Source organism: Papaver somniferum, chromosome 11 (assembly GCF_003573695.1).
Source record: "Papaver somniferum cultivar HN1 chromosome 11, ASM357369v1, whole genome shotgun sequence".
Classification (NCBI taxonomy): Eukaryota; Viridiplantae; Streptophyta; class Magnoliopsida; order Ranunculales; family Papaveraceae; genus Papaver; species Papaver somniferum.
Window position 1 is genome coordinate 17,981,702 of NC_039368.1, and position 20,846 is coordinate 18,002,547.

At 36.1% G+C, this 20,846-nt stretch overlaps 1 protein-coding gene across 1 annotated transcript; it reads left to right on the forward strand.

Moving 5' to 3' along the window:
• The first annotated feature begins 7,540 nt into the window (after nucleotides 1-7,540).
• Nucleotides 7,541-13,645, forward strand: LOC113320768 (zinc finger HIT domain-containing protein 2-like). Its single transcript, XM_026568667.1, has 7 exons — nucleotides 7,541-7,720; nucleotides 8,741-8,796; nucleotides 10,485-10,582; nucleotides 10,872-10,944; nucleotides 11,044-11,218; nucleotides 11,885-11,926; nucleotides 12,126-13,645. Exons 2-7 carry the CDS (start codon nucleotides 8,743-8,745, stop codon nucleotides 13,010-13,012), a joined length of 1,329 nt encoding a protein of 442 aa, XP_026424452.1. The 5' UTR covers nucleotides 7,541-7,720; nucleotides 8,741-8,742; the 3' UTR covers nucleotides 13,013-13,645.
• Nucleotides 13,646-20,846: the final 7,201 nt, after the last annotated feature.

Genomic DNA, 20,846 nt, shown 5'->3' on the forward strand with positions numbered 1-20,846 from the left:
AGAGGAAAATGTAATGATTTTGGTGTATTTAAAGGAGTGTATATTAAAACTACCTGTTGGAATTTTGAAGATCGACGACTATAATTCTTTTAATAACTAGATTTTTGAATAACAACCAGTTATCTAATTTTTTGAAATCAAAAGACATTGGTGATTCCTTTATATAATGAAAATCATTCTCCAATTCAAATTATCCAAACATTATCTTTAATTTCCAACATAAAAAAAACGGTTCACCAGTGAAAAAGATAATGGTATTGTTCAACCGATATCGATTACAACTGATGGGTATCCTGAAAATCAACCCTGTGATAGTTTTTGGAACTACATGTTTGAAAATTTTGACACGCTAACCAATAATGAAAAGGATAAAATTAAGAAAATTATCTTTTTTTCTTCTTCAATTGCATCGATAGTGAGGAGTCTATATGAAGTTAACATAGATAATCCTGGGTTGTCTACAAAAGAATGAGTGAGTATCTGAACGCGTAGTGTTTATTATTCACCATCTATTATCATATGGTATTTTTAGTCATACTAACTTATGGTTACTTTATTCATTTTTCACAAAACTATAGCTGGCTTTGAATATTTTGAAGACATAGTACGATGAATGCTATGGACTCTTGAAAAAAATCTCTCATTCTTGTGTGAATATTTCAATATAAGTTCCTTTATTTATGTAATCTAAACTTCTTAAGTAATGTAATATGGTATGTTTTATTAATTTCAAAAGATATTAGGAGATAGCATACTGATTGAAATACAACTAAACTTACGTTACTTACTTATTCTAATTATAAGCCTAATCATTATTTACTTTTTTTGATAAAAAAGAGATTTTATTGGATGAGAAAAGAAATTAAGACATGCATCTCACAAATATTAAGAAACAACGAAATAAAGAAACAAAACTAAATAAATAATTGGCCTTATAACCCCAGGTGACCCTAATGGATAACTTCAATCTCGTGAAGGTTTACAAAAGATAACCAAAATATAATCCGATACACACGGTCGTCTTAATCTTTGTCTCCATTTTCTGGAGGATCACTGGGTGTAACTTCCGGATTGTGTTTAAGCTGTGCAACTCCAGAAAGAGCTAGTGAAGGCCTTATCGTGCCACCATTCATCTGATAATAAAGAGAAACCTCACCACTGCCAATGGAAACATCGTATTTTTTTAATACGAAAGATAAATATTATTGAACTAAGCATGAGATGCGAATCGAGTTTCATCAACTGCAATAGCATCCATAAGCCAAGATGGAAGATTAAGATGCCATTCTTGTGAATTAGGAAAAGAAAGAGCTTTTTTCGCTATATTGTCTGCAACATTATTTCCTTCACGATGGATAAAACTACACTTCCATGTGGTAAAACTATTAAGAAGATAAATAGAGTCTCCTATTATGCCTGCATTGGTCCACTTGACTGCTCCCTGAATCCCATTGATTGCATTCACTGCACTTTGGTTGTCTCCCTCCAAATGTATGTGTGTAATTTCTTTCTCCTTTGCCCATTTAATTGCTTCATAAGCCGCCAATGCTTCAGCCTGTTCTGAGTCTAGTGCTCTTGTGCATTGTCCCCTAGCTCCATGGCTTGCACCTGAAAAATCACGGCTTATTATTCCAAATCCAGCTTGATTATTAAACTTGCAGAAAGATGCATCAAAATTGACTTTGATATCTGGAGAGTCAGGTTTTCTCCATATTTTAGTTCTAACTGCCTGAGTGTTTACTCTTCTGACAGGAGAGGAGACAGCTTGCACTCTTGTCCAGTCAGCCATATGAGTTTTAATACTTACCACAATATCATCAGTTTTAACCTGCAAGTTATCAAATACCACACAACACCTGGGTTTCCAAACATGCCACATAGTAAAACAAATATTTTTGAATTGAGCAACATTAGTAGGTCTGTTTTGAGTATTGTTATCAAACCAGAGTTTCATCCAGTGACGAATGTCCTTACCCTGTAAGACCTGCAAACAACTAGCATCAATAACAACCAGAACAGAAGAGAAAAAGTGACAATCTAAGAAAAGATGTTGCAGATTCTCCTCATGATTTCTACAAAAAGAGCAAAGAACTTCTTGATATCTTGTGTGTCTAGAAGTTTTTCCCTATTAGGGAGACAATTATGAAGGAATTTCCACAAGAAGTGTTAAATTTTAATTGGCAGGTTGGTTTTTCATACAACCTTCCAATCAATGTCATTACTATTTTGTGGTCTTGGTTGAGTATCATCCAAAATAGCTCTATAGGCTGTTTTAACTGAGAAATCACCATTGGCAGCTGGTTTCCATCTTATGGTGTCTTTTCCAGAAATGGGTACTCTTATGTCTTTGATGGCCTTAACAGTATCCTCATCAAACAAGGCTTCTAAAATATCAGATCTCCACTCCTTAGTTTCAGCATCAATTAGCTGAGAGACAGTAATCATGTTCGCTGAAACAAAGTTAGATTTGGGAGGTTTACTCATACTACGGATCCGTCTATCCTTCCAGATGGATATATCCTTTCCATCTCCTATCTGCCAGCAATAGAATTTCTTGATGATATCAATTCCATCACAGATTCCCTTCCATACCCAATATCCCTGTCTAGAAAGAGAGCAAGTAAGAGAATTAAGGCCATCAAAGTATTTATGACTGAGTAAAGTAGCCCAAGGGGCATCTGGATTTTCTATCAATCTCCAAGCTAATTTAGCTAACATGGCTTGATTAAGGATATCTGACTGTCTAATGTTTAGGCCTTCTAGGTCTTTAGGATAAGCAACATGGTTCCACTTCTTCATAGTTAAGCCTCTTTCACCAGTTCTTTTATTCCAAAAGAAATTTCTTTGCATTGCATCCATTTTATCAGTAACTGTTTTAGGCATAGGGAACACAGACATATGATGACTAGCAATAGATCCTAAAACAGTTTGAGTGAGGGTGGTTTTACCTGGTTGAGTAATGAACTTTGATTTCCAGGGATGAAGCCTATCGTTGAATTTATCCATAAGAGGGACAAAAGATTCTACCTTATTTTTTTGGAGAAACAAGGGGACTTGGATCTACCAAATGAAAAGAATGCCTCTGAGATTCAATCATAACAACTTTACATTTTCTCTTCCGCTTCTTGCTCTTTTAAGAAAGACTTATAAGAAATCCGCAATTCAATATGGATGGATATATACCACATATATATTCCTCTCTTCCTCGCACTTTTCCTACCCGATTTTAAATACTTGAACGTTCGATTCTTTTTTTAGAATTCCATATTTTTTCTTAATTTCTAATAATTTAGACTCCTAGGTATTTATCCTGCAAAGACATTCTCTTTATATGAAGAATATTAGAAATATCACCTTTAATGTGTCCTGGAACTTTTGGACTGAAGGCTAGACCAGATTTATCAAAGTTGACAGCTTGGCCTGAGAATTTGCTGAACTGGTCAATAATAGTTGTAATATTTCTAGCTTCATTGCTATTATCCCTAGCAAACAGAAGGCAATCATATGCAAAAAACAAGTGACTAACAACATGACTATTTTTAGTGACAGTACAACCATGAATACTATTGTTAGTATCAGCAGTGAATAGAGCTCTACATAAAGACTCCATACAAAGGATAAAAAGATAAGGAGATAAAAGATCTTCTTGTCTTAATCCTCTCTGAAGTTGATACATCTCACCAGGAGAACCATTGAGTAAAATTGATGTGGAAACAGTAGTAATGCACTGCCTTATAAGGTCACACCAATCCTGACAAAACCCTAAACTCTTAAGGATGTCTATAACAAAACTCCATTCAATCCTATCAAAAGCTTTGCTCATATCAAGTTTTATGGCCATCCAACCTTTTATGCTTTTATTTTTTTTCATGGTATCAATAAGTTCATGGGCCATAACAATGTTATCTTGTATCAATCTGCCAGGGACAAATGCAGACTGAAATGGGGATATAAACTTGTTCAAAAGAGGTTTGAGCCTAGTGACAAGAAGCTTAGATATAATTTTATAAGTCACATTACATAAACTTATTGGTCTGAAATCAACAACAGAGACATGGCAATTCTTTTTTGGAATTAAAGCAGTAAAATTATGATTGAGCTGTTTTAGAAGATGCTTAGAATGAAAAAAGGATTGTACCATGTTAACTATATCATCCCCTACTGTGGGCCACATTTTTTGGTAAAAACCTGGAGGGAATCCATCTGGTCCTGGGGTGGTTCAAGAATGCATGCCAAACACAACATTTCTTATTTCATCATGTGTGGGGATAGCAGTTAAAGCAAGATTTTCATCCTCAGAAATGAAGGAACAACATTATTAAAATAGTACTCAGCATTAAGAGGGAATGTAGATCTACTCATGTTAAAAAAATGATCTTTAAGAGTATTAGCAATTTATGTTCTATCTGTAATCCACTCACCCCTATCATTTTGGAGAGTATCTATATTAATTTTCCTTATCCTGAAGTTAACTTTTTGTAGTAGGCAGTATTTCTTTCTCCATTTTTCAGATCTTCATTTTTATTTCTCTGTTTCCAAAAGTCGTCTTCTATATCATACCATTGATTCAGTTTGCATTTAATCTCCTCAATTTGTGGTGTGTTGGCTATAACATTATTATGGTCGGTTCTTCTATTTGAGATTTAATCTTATTTATCTGAGTAGTAATGTTACCAAAGCTAACATAGTTCCACTTTCTGAGTTCTTCCTTAGTATTAAACAGGATTTTTGTAACTCTAAAGGCATGAAACCCATTAGTTCTTTTGTTCCAACTAGTTTCTATAATTGCCTTACAACTATTGCCTCTAAACCAAGCTTTATTTAATCTAAAAGGTTTATAAGTGTCATTCTGGATTCTAGTTGTAGAAAGCAAAATAGGGCAGTGATCACTAGCTAGAGGAATGAGATGATACACAACACAAGTAGGATAGCAATTCAACCAAGATACATTAGCAAGGAATCTGTCTAATCTTTCTAAGATGAGAGCCTGACCTTTTCTTTTATTAGACCAAGTAAATGGGTTCCCTATGGAGTTTAGAGTATGCAAACCACAATTATTAAGGAGAGCATGATTGTCATTGAGGACAGACTTTGGAATAAGATTTCCACCATCTTTTTCATCTTGAGAAAAAACAAAATTTAAATCTCCTTCCACTATCCGAGCTAATTTCAGTTGGTTTGCAATATCATTCATATAACTCCATTGTTCTTTTCTAACTACAGGTTCAAGGGAACCATAAAGAAAATTCACCAGGGAATTTTTGGTTGTAGCATCTAGTTCAATAGTACAATGAAGAATGTTATGTTTGTTCTCAACTAATTTCATATTGATGCCATCTTTCCATATAAGACAAAGGCCACCTGAAGAACCAATGGGGTCCTGAAACCACATATTAGGATAATGGAGACTAGAGATGTATTGTTTCATTTTCTTGGTTGTATTCTTGGTCTCAATGAGGAAAATTATATCAGGATTATTGGATCTTATTTGGTTTTTTATATGGTTCCTAGTTTCTTTATTGCCAAAACCACATACATTCCATGATAGGATCTTCATGTTTGATAAATTATCTAAGGAAGGCAAATCTAAGAAATGAAAAATAATAATATTTATAATGCAGTAAAAGATGGAGTAGTGATTTTGAATTACCTCATTCTCCCCATTTGTGCCACCAGAAAGTTTATCCTTTGTTGGGATTCTAGCTGTTGTTGGATCATCTCTTTTAATCTCATTGTTATTAGCATTTGCCTCACAAGTACCAGAGCTTGCTTGATCAATACTGGGGTCTATGAATCTCTGTCGTTTTCCAAGTCTAGCTTAAGTATCATCATTCTCAGTAAGCATCTGAATCTTAACCAGTTTTTCATCCTTTGGCGGGACAAAGTTGATTGGTTTTGCAGCTTTCCTGGTGATTGTCTTAGGCTGTATGGATGCACTGGAGCCAATTTGAACAGACTTCTTCAATTTTCCTATACCTCCAAAAGGGTAAGGCTTCTCATGGACAACCTTTACATAAGTTGCAGCAGCTTCACATGCTCCATTGCAATGGTTAATGATGAAGCACTCTTTGCATAACTTCCTTGGTTGTTTCTCATAGTAGAATCTAACCCATTTGGTTACACCCGCTGCAGTGATTGCTAAAACGCCTCTTCTTAGTGGAGTTGTCAGCTCTATTTTCACACATACCTTCACAGGAAGTCCTTCTGCTGGGATAACATTTGATGGTTCAATTGCTAACACTTCTCCAAGTAATTTCCCCATTTCCTCTACAGATTTCACATTCATATGCTCAGGCTGAAGCTTTTGATGAATCCAGTACACTTGCTTGGTCCAATCCAGTTTTTGATGGATTAAACCTTGGAAATAGTCATATAAGATACATAAGTATCCATCAATGTTCCAGGGTCCTTCTTCAATGATTTTGTCCACCACTGACTTGTTTTTCAGCTTAAAAATCATAACATTAGTATCCACTTCAATGATTTTTATCTCTTCCGGAGGAATAAAATTCCAAGTGAAGAGTATGTTTTTTTCCACAACACCATACCCCATCTTGCCTTCAATTATAATCTTACCGATTAAACAAAAATACCATTCTCCTGCTTCAGAATCTTCATTATCAGATTCATATTGATTGACAACAATAGTATCATCCTCAGCATTCAATTCAATAGTCGCCTGTTTGAACCTTCTAGCTAAATCAATGACTTCAGAATTTGTGTTTGAAACAACGATTTTTGGGTTGTTTTTTGCTTCCATTTTGTTAACCCCGTGAAGAGAAGTGTAGGTATGAAAATAATTTAGGGTTATGGGATGAGGATAAATATGAATTTCATTAGGATTTCTGCAAATAGAATTCAAATAAAATCCCTGAGAATTTGGCATTGAAATATTTTTGGTGTATGCTGAATCTAATAAGGAAACAATTTTTTTAGGGTTTGACCATAGCAGAAAAAGGGGTAAGAAAATTTCAATTTTGTAGCGAGCCTTTTTCCTACTACTTGTGCGACTAGCACATGGATCTTTCCAACTCCCTGGATCGGTTCTGGTACAGAGTTTCACCATGAAAATGCTAGAACAACGAGACTTTGAGATAACACTTTAGCTTCCACAAGCAAGACAACAACAACAGCCAACACTATAATCACCAACTTTAAACAGGCCAACGCCATTAAAGGATAAATCAATCTGTAGACACAAGAGAGGAAAAGATAAAAAATAGAAAACCATTTTTAAATTGAGATTCAAAACTTTAGATCTGAAAATAAAAAGACAGTAAGGAGAAAAGATTATAGATCTGTAAATACCATCTGACTCAAAATCTGGGAAACATCGTATGATCGGTACTCATTGTGCGCCATTAACTTAGTTGATCGTATGGTGCTAAAATTACACTTTTGGGAGCTCAGCAAGCCTCACAAAACCGTTTCAGATCGGTCGATTTTATCGGGTCGTTTCGGGCAGGTAAGAAATCGGTGGAGAGAATACTAGTATATATTTGGGAAATCAGTTTTCGAGAAGTATCGGGTTTTTCTCGTCTCTTTCAAGTGAGAGAAATAAAACAGTGAAACGAAACTAAAACCCCAGAGTTCATCGATCCATCTCTGAATATTTACTCTGATATCTCTAAAATTTGTGTTTTCTCTGATTAGTGATAAAGTTAACTCAGTTGTTCATCTTCAAAGCCCTATAACTGAAGTGGAAGAACTTCAAAATCAGGTAATGTTTCCTCCATTCAGTTTTTTGTTTTTGGTAGCTTGAATTAGGTCTGTTTGATCAGTCTCTATGATGGGTTAAGAAGATTTTCTAGTTTTTCTCTGGCCATGAATGTTTTTTTTCTTTCCCGTATTCATTGTCTATTTCTTGAATCCGCTGCAATCTTTCAGTTTTGTATATTGAGATAGTAAGTCCGGGAGCAAGTTTTTCTTAGTGTTTTTTGAATTGAAGAAAGCTGAAGCTTAAAAAAAATGTTGCAATTATTTGGCCAGTATTTGAAGCAAATGTGAAAGACAAAATAAAGGTTTGCAGTAGAAACCTTTAAACTCTTCAGTAGACTTGTTGTGCGAAATGTGTAGTGGTTGTAGTGTAATGCCAATACTGTAATTCTTAACTGTAGTGAACTAGTTAACAGTAGGTTAAATGGCTAGCTAATAGGCTAGTGGTGAGTGGCAATAAAAAAGAAAGTTCCAGCAATTAGCTAGCTAGTACTGGTTATATATGGCATTGGTTGCACTTCCAGGGATAAGGTGGAAACTGCGTAATAGAGGTGCTAATGTTCTCTGGTTATACATGACAGAGCTTCATAAGTTGAAAGGTCATCTGAATCAGTAGTTAGATTGAAGGGTATTGAGTTTAATACTATCCGTTAGAACTATACTATTTGAGTAGATTGACTGCAATCCATATCCCTTCCGGCCTTCCGTATAGTATGTAAAGGTGCTGATTACGTATGACTTAATGTTTAAGTTGAGGACTTGATTCTGTATGGTGTATTGTTTTATGTGTGTTTGTCTTGTTTTATATACAAATATTGGAGTATTTGATGCTCATGTAATATATACGAATATTGGAGTAGTGGAAAAAGTGGGTGCTACTTTTGCTTCACAATTTCAATGCTCATTTATGATCTGTATCTTGTTATCTAATGTTTCTGTGTATATAGTTCTTTTAACTTTTTGGATTTTTCTTGTTGTTTCTGTGGTGGTGTTAGTTTTAATCTCTTTGTTATGCTTGATACAGATATGGCAGAAGAGGATCAAACGGTTGTGATGAAGGAGAAGGAGGATGTCGCAGAGGTAAGGCTTTACTTCCCTATTAAACTCCTTCATTGGTCGGCCTTTAGGCGTTGTTGTTTAAGTATTTGACACCAATAATACATTCACTACACTCGTGTATGCATTCTCCTGGTTGAGGTCATCCTGCACGATAAAGCATTTATATCTATGTATAGATTCTCCTGGTTGAGGTCATCCTGCATGATAAAGCAGTTATATCTATTTAAGTAGTGTTGGCTTTAAGACATGTGGAGGGTTATCAAATTCCTTTACCCTAGATGCAATTCTCTGGAACCTTGAATTAGGAGGTGTATGTTGTAAGCGTTAATCTGTTTTCCAAGTAAATATTTCCTCTATTACATATTTCCCCCTTTACAAAAATAATCTATACTTGGATTCCAAAGGGGGTTTGTATTGAAATTAATCCCAAGTGGTAGGTGCAACAAAGGTACTATGATACTTGCGCCAAAAATTCCTGACCCACTGGCACGTGCTTATCACTCTGTACAGGTGTCTGTTTCCATCATGATAACCTTTGTCTTCACTTATATATTAGTAACCTGATACTTCTCCATAAGACGTAAAGATCGACCTTAGACTGCTGTCATGGTAGGCTAGAAATCAAACCCAAATCTTTCGTATGTTATGGTTCCGCTACGTGATTACGGATTTCCACATGGTCCTGTCTAACGCCGTCTCTTTCGATAGTCCATCAAGTCTCTTTTCACTGCCTCCTCCCATGTCAGTCTTGTCCGACCTCTGCTTTTCTTTGTGTCTGCGACGCAATTTATAACTCGCAGTGCGCACTGGTGCTTCAAGGGGCCTCCTTTGGAGATGTCCAAACCATCTCAGGCAATGTTGAATAAGCTTTTCCTCGATTGGCACTGCTCCAAGTCACGTAACCATCAAAAAGAAAATAAATGTACTTCATATCAAATATTTTGAGTACTAAGGAGGGGATGGATTTGAGCTATAGGAGTCCGTGCCTTCATAGTAGTACCCATCCTAATATTATAGATTAATTTATTTTTATAGATATGAATATGAACATCTCCATTTTGTATGTAAACGAATATATTCCGCACCGTCCACTAGCAAATCACCCTTGTGTTTTGTTGTGCAGATTTTGTGCTTATATGTTAGGTTCTCTAGCGATATACTGTACATTGCATTAAAGGCACCTAGGATGTTCAGATCTGAATGCGTGAAATGGGTTAATCTGTCTTCATTGTTAAGAAAGTCTTGAACATTGAGAGTTAATATAAGTTCAGGTCTGATGGTTATATAGCACTTTGTTCCTGTTAAAGATCTTGACTATAATGCTGGTTTAAGTATGGTTAGTTGTTGGCTATTAGTTACGTTTTTCAATATGCGAGTTGCTTATCAATAGGAAACTTCACCAATATAGTAGTTTGGAATGTTGAATGAATTATGATAGTGGTAATCGGTTTAACAGTCATTCGTTATCCTTAGTACTAATTTTATTCGATTCATTTACATTTTCGTTGTTCTGATTTCCAGAAAAGTGAAGTTTCTAGTTTTCATCATAAGTTTATTTTGCAATCTTAGCATATTTAAGTTACTAAAAGTAACACAATTGCATTCAGAATTTAAGATCTATTTTTCTTAAGCCCCGATTTTATGTACTTTTACCAATTTTATTAGAACCTTAGGAGCTTTACACAATCAGAAAACATTATATTTTTCAGGATAGTATTTCGACTTTAATGGAAGACACGGTGATAACTACGGAGAAGTCTTCTGAACCATTTGATGCCTTGACAGCAAACAAGATCATATGCCGCGTGTAAGTGCTTCTAATCATCAAATAGATTACTGCATTTTAACTTCTCATCGATTATTTACCCTCTATATTTCTCGCCAGTTAATTGAAGTCGGTTTGGCAAAGATGCTATAGCTATGTGGTTATAGAGTTGAATCTGAAATGTTCAATTTTCTCACGAGTTCTGTTGGAAAACCTATTATTTGTAGCTCCTAGTTTTTTAGACGCCTTATTTTGGTGTTTATCTTTAACGCCCTTGGCAGTATGTTCCAAGGTTTGATTCTTTTTTTTTTTTTTGACCAATAACCTGTAGATGCCAGAAGCAATTTTCACAATATACTTGTCCTCGATGCAACTTGCGGTACTGTTCCCTTCAATGCTATAAGGTAAGTGAGTCATGCTGGTCCTGTGTGAAAGCCAAATAGTCACTAATTATGTCACTGTACTTTTATGTGTAACTGAAATCTATCAATTACCTTCTGCAGGGGCATAGTCTTCAATGTACTGAATCTTTTATGCGAGAAAACGTAATGGCAGAGTTGAACCAAACACAGCCAGATGATAACTCAAAACAGAAAATGCTGGACATATTGAAACGATTTCACTCGGAAGAGGAGTCAATTGAAGGCATGGATCACAGCGATAATGATGATAATGATGGTAAACTAACTGAACTAGGTTTTTTTGCTGGCTTTGGATTATCCGTCTTATGAATTTCTATAGCTAAATAAGAACCTGCAATAGGCACACATGCTGAACTAACTAGTGTTATGTACACACATCAAAAATGTATATTCAAATAGAATTAGAAACCTGTTTCTCTTCTTGTTTTAGGTCACCACTTATCCGATGGGCGATAGGTTATAAAACTTAAATCAATATTGATGTCTTTACGAGGATAAGGGAATAAGAAACTGGGGCAGTATCACTGTATACATGCTTAGAATTTTATAATACGTGGAGTGCTATTTTCTTTTTATATTGCAGAGGCATGTTTGGGAGACTAGGAAGTGAAGTTATTCACTTATAAGTTATAATGATTCCACACTTTATTTGAAATAGTTGCCATTACCTGCAATTTGTGTAGCTTAACATTACCTTAAATAAGAGGTATCCGTAGAACTACCCCCTGAACAAACAAACTCTGGCCTCTTGTACATATTGTTGCCCTTGCAAAAGTATAGCGACATTGAAAACTTATGTAGGTATTAAAAAACAGTACAAGAGGATGGATACATTAACTTTTGGTGGATTTGTAATTACGACGGTCTACATTTTTCGCCTACAAGAGTTTCCTGAGATAATAACTAAACTGTGTCCTTGCAGATCATACTTTATCTGAAGAGACTGTGCAGAAGATTTTATCAGGTATGTCCACATTAAACATTTGTTTGTGTTTATATTTTGTGTTGTAAGTAATAGACTATTAGTATGTTTTAATTCACTCTTTTCTGTTTCAAGCTTTATGGTTTTGAGAATGCTGTTTTTTTTAGTCAATTGGGCTGAAATTCAGACATTGGAAATACTAACTAAATCTGATCCCAATTATTTTCTTTCTCCCTTTCAGGAAATCAAGTCAGTTTGGATGACTTGTCTCCAGAAGAGGTACAACAGTTTCAGAGAGCAGTGGCTTCTGGTGAACTAAGTAAACTAATAAAACCCTGGAACCCATGGTGGTTTAACCTTTCTGCAAAAATAATTTCATTTAGCCGTGAAGGAACTCAACTCGTGAAGCCACTTCAGCAACAAGCATTGCCACTACATGATACCCTAGAAGGGGGTCAATCTACTGAAGTTCCTCCTGGACCTGAAAACCCACTTCCACCTATTAACAAACTGAGTTCAACAAATCCATCCCCGCTTTTGTCAGTCCACCTTATCGACATTATATATAGCTATTGTTTTACACTCCGCCTTTACAATGGAGACTGGAAATCTGACGCATTTGATGCAGCAACTGTTGTTTTAAGCTTATCCTCTGTATTCGGCGAAGGCGTGCAACCTGAGAGTGTAGCAGAAGCCCTAGCCCACAGCATGAAGCAAACATGTTCAGCATCTTATAAGCATGCAGGTGGGCTCCAATTCGGAGTGGGTCTTATTGATGATGCCGTAACTCTACTTCATCTTGGACGAAACGCACTGGTCTGTGCTCTTTGTGATCTACAAAGACTTATCCAGGCAGGAGGACACGAGTTGAGATCTGAAAGCTTGAGAAAGTTGAAGAAGAGTGTGATGAAGACTAAGCTTAAACTTGTTGACAGGAAAATATATTTCATGATGTGCTGGGTTTATGGACAACCAAAGGAAGCTTGGACTTCATTGGCAACGCTTGTTGAAATGGAGAAGGGTACTATGGCTGACATTTATAGTGGAGATAGAAATAAACCAGTTAATATCAATATTAGCGGTGAAAAGGAATCCAAAAACAAGGATTTGATTAAGGAAGTTAAGTAAATTACAGTATATGGAAATTGTATTGAGATCAATTAGTCGATCGACCAAGTCAACACGATCATGTCTTCCCCAGGATAATTACGTTGAGAAGAACAATTTTGCTTGAGGCTACTGGAGAAGAATTTTGGTGAGTTTTTGGAAGGAAGTTTTCTTTTTTAAGACCATCTGGAGGTGGTAAGTCATCTTCCTCCAGTAATTGGTAACGTGTTTTTGAAGCTAAGATGAAAGGATCCCCCCCAAGCAATGGTATTTCTGATGAAGATGATGTTCGCCCCTACTTGGATTATCAGCTACATGTTCAAGACTAAAACATCCATTCTCTGAAAACCTTCATTCCTGCAGGGAAAACTAAAACGTTTGGCGAGTACAGTGATTATCTACAGATTGTAATGTTGTCAGAATATAATGATTTAGCTGCAGGATGGGTGCAGGAAGAGAATTAGTAAAAGTTCATGCTTTCTTTTAGGTAGTTTTGTACTGACATCAAGTTGCGGTGTATAAGTTTCTATATACAGTGAGCATTTTCTAAATTTACAGAGCGAAAGCATAGATTAATTAGTTGGGTCATGCTGCTTCAGATAGTCTCAAGACTTTTCATCCATTATAACTAATCTATACATATTTCCTTTTTTTTTTTCTGCATGTTACATATACATGTTTCCTGTGTCAGCATGCATATTACCAAGTATAAAAACAAAAACAAGGGATAAGAAATGGTAGAAGTTTCTTAGAAAAAGAATATCTATTACCAGTGCCCAGTATTTCACTCCAGCACATCATAGAACTTGGTAACATCGACCCATTCATCTGCTGGAACATCCAGATCCTCCCAGGACATCCCCTTCAGTCCAGGATGCTTGCATTATGAGCTGAAACCATTGTATAATCAATCCAAGCAATATGGGTCCAAGAGCATAGCTCAGTGGTATCCCATCAACTCCAATAAGGAGGAAGTCAGGAGTTCGATCCCCACCGTAGTAAAGGTTTGTATTTAATTAGATGTATAGAGGGGTTCAGCGGGGTTGGGTCTAGCAGTGGGGCTAATCCAACTGTCTGGATTTGGGTCTGGATCTGGGTCCGGCTTTAGCCTATCAAAAAAAAAATGCCATAAGTTTGTCAGGTTCAGTATGCCTGGTGTAGAACTTTAGCGATTTTTTCGCAAGGTCTAATGAGATATAGAATGCTGTTCACAAATCTTTACGGCCATATAAAAAGGACATATACAGCTAGTGTGTGGTCAGCTAATTAGGTTTGAAGTTTTTCTCTAGTTCCTCAATTTCGTTCTTCTTCTTCCTACTTGGGGTCTCCGACCCAACTAGAACCACTGTAACGACATAAAGTTCAAAATCATCTTTTATCTGTAAGATATAAGTGACGATGTCTAAAAAGATGAAGAAATATAATAAAAGAGTCAAAGAAATGGATGCTGATCATGCTGCATATCTTCCTGAGGATTTGATAATCGAAAACTTTCTCACAAGATTACCAGTCCGGTAGGTCGTGATCTAAAATCTTCTTTTTTCAGCTTGGATAATGATTACGAACATAGATTGTTTTGTACTTTAAAAATGGCAGGCACATGTGAACCAGTAGGTAATTGTAATGGTTTAGTTTCAATCACACAAGTGCATAAATGTGCTCATGGTCCAGCTTTAATGGTTGTCGTTAATCTTAGTAGGGCTGAAATACTTGCGCTCCCTTATTTTCATCCCCGTGACGGGGAATGCGAATATTTGTGTCATGGTTTGGGTTTTGATTCACTGTCAGAGGAGTATAAGGTTGTGATTGTATTCACTTCGAAATTCAACACAGAGTTTAGCACCATGGTTTTTACTTTGGGCACCAAATCATGGAGAACCATAGTTACTGGTATCGCTGAATTCTCCCCTCCACCAGGTTGTTCTCCTTTTCCTGGTCGAATGGAAACAAAAGTCTGGGGAAACATACGTACACCAGCCACTCTTTGTGGGCGCGATCTTTTCTGGAGGATAATCAATAGAGAAGTAGAAGAAGATGAGATGATGATCAATGATAATCATAATGAAATTCGTTATGATAATAAGAATGGCATGTTGCTCTCGTTCGACATTCACAAGGAGACGATTCAATTCATTCGACTCCCGACTGAATGTTATCTGATCCCAACCCCGACGACAATCATAAATAGAGTGGTTGAACAGCAACTTCTGGAGCATAAAGGGTATCCTTGTGTTTCACTGTCTGAAAATGCAACGGGAAACGACAGACGTCGTGGCCATCGTCGCTGTAATGCTCAGACTAGTTTTTGTTGTTGTCGTTTTACAGTTCAACTTTATATATTGAAGGACAAGGAAAAGCAAGTGTGGATGAAAGGGGACAGCTTAGGTGTTCAAGTTAAGGAGCTAGGTTCACTAGCAGGTCCCTTCTGTTGTTACTTCGAAACTTCTGCTGCTGCTACTACTGCTAGCTTTCCTACACGGATACTGAGCGTCTCTGATCAGGTGTTATTATATTCGTTTGTTGGAGAATATCTTAAACTCTACAATTTTGAAACGGAACATCTGGAGGTGGTAAGATCATCCCCCTCCTGCGATTTGCGAAGTCGTGGCATTTTTGAAGCGAAGATGAAAGGCAGTGGTATTGATGATAAAGAGTATAAAGAAGATGATATGTACCGCCCCTGCTTGGATTATCAGCTACATGCTCAAGTTGAAAACATCCATTCTCTGAACTTATCTGCCATGAACTTATTATGGCGGTCAGTTTACTGACGGATTATTAGAGTTTATGGCAACTGTCTTTATTTCTTGAAGATTTTTGCTTGGTTTAATGGATGAAAGAGATCAAAAAAATTTCTTTTGAGATTTCATATTGTATGTATATCTTTTCGACTTGAAGCTGCAATGTGCGTATATAAATTTATTAGTGGCCTAAGGAACTGAAAATATCTCACACAAGTCGTTGTTTTCGTGGTGTTTAAGATGCATAACTTTTGGTTGTTGAGTCATCTTATCCAGTAAAATCATTATTTCACTGTAGCAGGTAACAGCAGTCATTTCGTCGACTTGAGAGTTGAGTCCTAAATTCAGATTAGGATCGATAACTCTCCCTTGATCGTGGAAAATCCCGGGAGAGAGAAACTTAACCGGCCCCATATAACTTCCTGGTGGTCCCCATGGCTCTCTTTCCCGGGATTTTTTCCGGGATATTAATATTATTACGGGCATACAATTCAAAATCAATTGGCTATCAGTGGAGAGACCCTATAAATTATAAACCGCAAGATCTTATACAATGTGGGACTAATAATTTGAATGTGCCCCCTCACGTATGGTCTTGTTGGGTCTAACACGTGGACAATTAAATCGGGTGACGTGGAGTAAAGGCGCGGTCAAATAACTCGTCGCAAATAGCCTGCTCTGATACCATATTAGAATACGAGCATCCAACTCAAAACCAATTGGCTATGAGTGGAGAGGCCCTATAGATTATAAACAGCAGGATCTTAGGTTTCCCAGACAATATGGGACTAATAATCTCAATAAATATCTGGTTAAGGTGTACTGATATTCTTCAAGTCAGGTAACAGTTTTACGTAGTTTTACCTTTAAATTTCTTAGGTGTTGATATTTTTTTTGATAAAGAAAATGCTTGTATTAACTGATTTGAGAGTGATTGTCTCTTGCTAGGAGACTACAAAAATCCGAAGGAAAATTATTAGAAAGGTTGATGTTAATAGCAGTGCTTCTAACAGATTTAGCAACTGCGTCTGCAACCTGATTATCTCTCCTACTAACATAAGTAAATTCACAATGCTGAAAACTTAAACTTAATTGTTTTATTTCTCTTAAGATGTTTTTATTCTCCCACTGTATGAGAAGAACGTCATTTGTAATGGACTGAATAACTAGTTGTGCATCAGCTTCTATATGAATCTTGAACATTTGATTATTCTTTGCCCATGTTAGAGCTTCACGTATGGCCATACACTCCCCGGCTTCTGGACTCAAAACTCCATTTGAGAAGCTTCATTTGATTCCTTCACAGCTTCCTGCACCTGTGCGCAACACAACACCAGTTCCAAGTGTTTTAGTTGTATGACAGAATGAGGCATCAACATTAAACTTAAAAATATGATGTAGTGGTGGTTTCCATTGAGAAATTAAACAAACATTCAGATTAATGTTGTTACTTAAAGGTTCATGTAGGTGAGAATTCAGATGATAAATTATTTTATGCATGGAGCTAACAGGGTCGAGAGAAACTCCCTGAAAGACAACATCACACCTATCCTTCCAAATAACCCAGGTGGTTACCATCAAAGTATAGATATTTCTTTTATCCTTATATAGTATGTCATCTAAGAACCAGCTTTCTACCCATTCTGAAACACTGTAATAATTACTGTGAACTGTCTCAATATCCACACTTGAAAGCCTCCAGATTTTCTTGGCATGACCACAGTCAAATATTAAATGTTCTATGGTTTCTTTACTCCCTCCACATATAACACAATGAGGAGAAATATTCTCATTATAGAAGGACAACTTATATCTGGTATTATGCATCTCTCTGATGCATTTCCAAGCAAATAATTTAATTCTATGAGCAAACTAGTTTTCCACAGTAATTTCCAGACCTTGTTTTGAATGTCTCTGCCGTTAACTTGTGCAACTGAAGTTGTCATAGTAAGTTGTTTGTATGTGCTTTTCACAGAAAACTTACCATCTTTAGCTGGCATCCAAATCATTGTATCTTCCTTTGAAGTATCAAGAAAAATACTCATAATTTTCTGGGCAGTATTGATATCAAAAAGTTTGTAGAGCAAATCAGCATTCCATATATCAGCTTCAGGAAGTATAAGTTCTTCAACATTCTGATAAAATCTGAAGAAATCATTGATTGGAACAAGAGGAGTACTCATACCTGGAATCCATCTATCTAACCAAATTCTGGCTTTCTTGCCATTATTAACTTCCATGAAGTAATTTTGCTTTACCACCTGAATGCCTTTAATAATTCCATTCCAAGTGTATGAGCCATTTCCAGCCTTCAAATTTTGGTGTAAAATATCTCCATTCTTGAAGTATTTGCTACCCATGATATTAGTCCAAAGAGCATCATCTTCATTACACAATCTCCATGACCGTTTTATAAGAAGAGCCAAATTTAACTTCTCAAGGTCTCTAAAAGCTAAACCACCTAATTTTTTAGGTATACAAACTTTGTGCCGAGCTATTGGATTGGAGCCCCTATTTGAATTATGTCCCCAGAAGAATCTTCTTTGAATAGTGGTTAACTTGTTGATGAGCTGTGTAAGCAATTTGAAAGTGCCCATTTGATAAATTGGTACTGAGTTGAGGACATTTTTGATCATGGTAGACCTACCAGTTGAGTAAGAGATGTAGAAGACCAAGTGGAGTATCTGCTCATGAAATTGTCTTCAATAGCCTTAAAAGCCTCTTGCTTTGAATGACCCAAAAGCAATGGAGAATCAAGATATCTTTCCTTAGAGCTCATAGGTTTGACACCCATTAGCTGTGTGATTGAATCAACCATTTCAGGATTCGTTTTCTTGCTAAAATGTATAGAAGACTTATCAAAATTTATGACTTGACCTGATTGAGTGCTGAAGTTGTGAAGAAGTTCCAAAAGATTGTTAGCTGAAGTGATATTTGCTTGAGTGAAAATCAAGCAGCCATCTGCAAAAGGCAAATGATTAATGGTTGGAGAACCAGCAACCACTTTAATACCTTTAATGGAGCTATTCTGCTGTGCATTTGAGAGATGACTAGACAAGAATTCCATTACAAGAATAAATAAATAAGGTGATAGGGGGTCACCTCGTCTGATCCCTCTTGTAGGTTTAAATTCTTCACAGGGAGATCCATTAAGCATAACAGAAAGAGAAGTAGTGCTAATACATTGATATATTAGAGCACAGAAATCATCATTGAAGCAAAATACTTGAGAACTTTAATCAAGAAATCCCACTCAAGTCTATAAAAGACTTTAGACATGTCCAACTTTAAAGCCATCCATCATATTTGTCCTCTTTTCTTTTTCATAGAATGTATTATCTCTTGAGCAATGACAATATTGTCACTTATAAGCCTTCCAAAGACATATGCTGCTTGATAAGGAGAGATAATTTTCTCCATTAAAGGCTTAAGTCTTTGAAAAATAAGCTTGGATATTATCTTGTAAGAAGTATTACAAAGCCCAATTGGCCTGTAATCTGAAGCACAAGAAGGCTTTTTCTTCTTAGGGATAAGAGAAATATAGGTTTTGTTGATTTGTCTCAGGATATTATTTGTTTAAAAAACCTAATAACCATCTGACAGACATCAACTCCAACGATGTTCCATTGTCTCTTGTAGAATCCTGCCTGAAAACCTTCTGGGCATGGAGCACTCCAGTTTTCCATGCTTTTAAGAGTATCATGAATCTCTTGATGTGAAGGAATAGCAGTGAGGTGAATATTATCTTCATCAGTAATAATATAAGGAAGTATCATCAAAAGATCTTCATTGAGGCTGACAGAAATTGAAGTACTTATTTCCTTAAAATGGGAAGTAAGATGCTCTGAAATATCTTGTCTTGTGTGAATCCAATTGTTGTTATGATCCTGCAAAGAATCAATGTTGTTCCTCATTCTTCTTATGTTGATCTTAGTATGAAAATACTTAATGTTATTGTCCATGTCATTAATAAACTGATCCCTGGATTTTTGAAGATAAAAGTCACTCTTGTTCTTTGTCATTTATGAAGATCCTTGTTGATACTCAGAATCTGGTTATGATTATGATTTGTAGGAGGTTGAGTTTGTAAAACATCCAGTTGTTGTTGTAACTCATCCACTTTTTGATTAATATTACCAAAGTGATTCTTGTTCCATAAAGAAAGCTCTTTTAGCTGAATGAAGCTTATTAACAAGCTGATATCTTGGAGAACCTGTGATGTCTATGCTACAAGCTTTTTCAATAACAGAAGTTGAGGTAGCATCATTTAACCAAGTAAGGAAGAATTTAAATAGCTTCCAGCAGTTAGGTAAGCTGGCATCAGATAAAAGCATTATAGGAGTGTGATCACTCCCAACCTGAGTTAGATGCATAACTTTAGAATTAAGATAACTTAAATTCCAGTTAACATTACCTAAATCCATGTAAATCCTAGACCTTCTAATCCCAGTTCCTAGGTTGTTACTAGACCAAGTGTAGTCTTTCCCTTCATAACCAATGTCCTCTAGACCACAAATATTGACATTTTGTTGACAAACCCATCAGAAGAGGAGGAAGTTCTAGTATTATCATCATGAAGATGAAAGTTTAAGTTACCAATTAGAATCCAAGGACCACTGTGGTTTCTACTAATTTTTTCAATGTAGTTCCATTGTTCTTGTTTCCTATCAAAGTCAGGGTAACCATACATACAAGTAAGCAGGTATTCAGGGCGACTAGGATCATCTTGAACAATAAGATTAAACATATTGTAACTAGAATCATGAAGCTCACAAATGAAACCATCTTTCCAAACAATGAGTAGCCCTCCAGATAAGCCTATAGGTTTAATAAAGGCTTGATTAGGGTATTGAAAATGAGATATGAGTGGTCGACTTTTATTTTTTTGGAACTTTTGTCTCACAAAGGAAGATTATGTCTGGGTTCTGAGTTCTAGTTAGATCATACAGGTGATCTATGGTGGCAGTGGTCTTAAGAATTTGAACATTCCAAGATGTTAGCTTCATAGTGCTATTAGAATAGAGCTTGTGCTGTAAAAGAAGCAAACTAATAATCTGTTTCCAAAACAATGTGAAAATTTTTCGTAACACCTATTATGACAATAAATGCATGCA

What these genes read in the sequence shown, in the direction of transcription:
- LOC113320768 (XM_026568667.1), top strand. Translation starts at nt 8,743, where the DNA reads ATGGCAGAAGAGGATCAAACGGTTGTGATGAAGGAGAAGGAGGATGTC. An exon ending in GTTCCCTTCAATGCTATAAG is followed by an intron (nt 10,945 to 11,043) that starts GTAAGTGAGTCA and finishes TACCTTCTGCAG; the next exon opens with GGGCATAGTCTTCAATGTAC. An exon ending in TGTGCAGAAGATTTTATCAG is followed by an intron (nt 11,927 to 12,125) that starts GTATGTCCACAT and finishes TCTCCCTTTCAG; the next exon opens with GAAATCAAGTCAGTTTGGAT.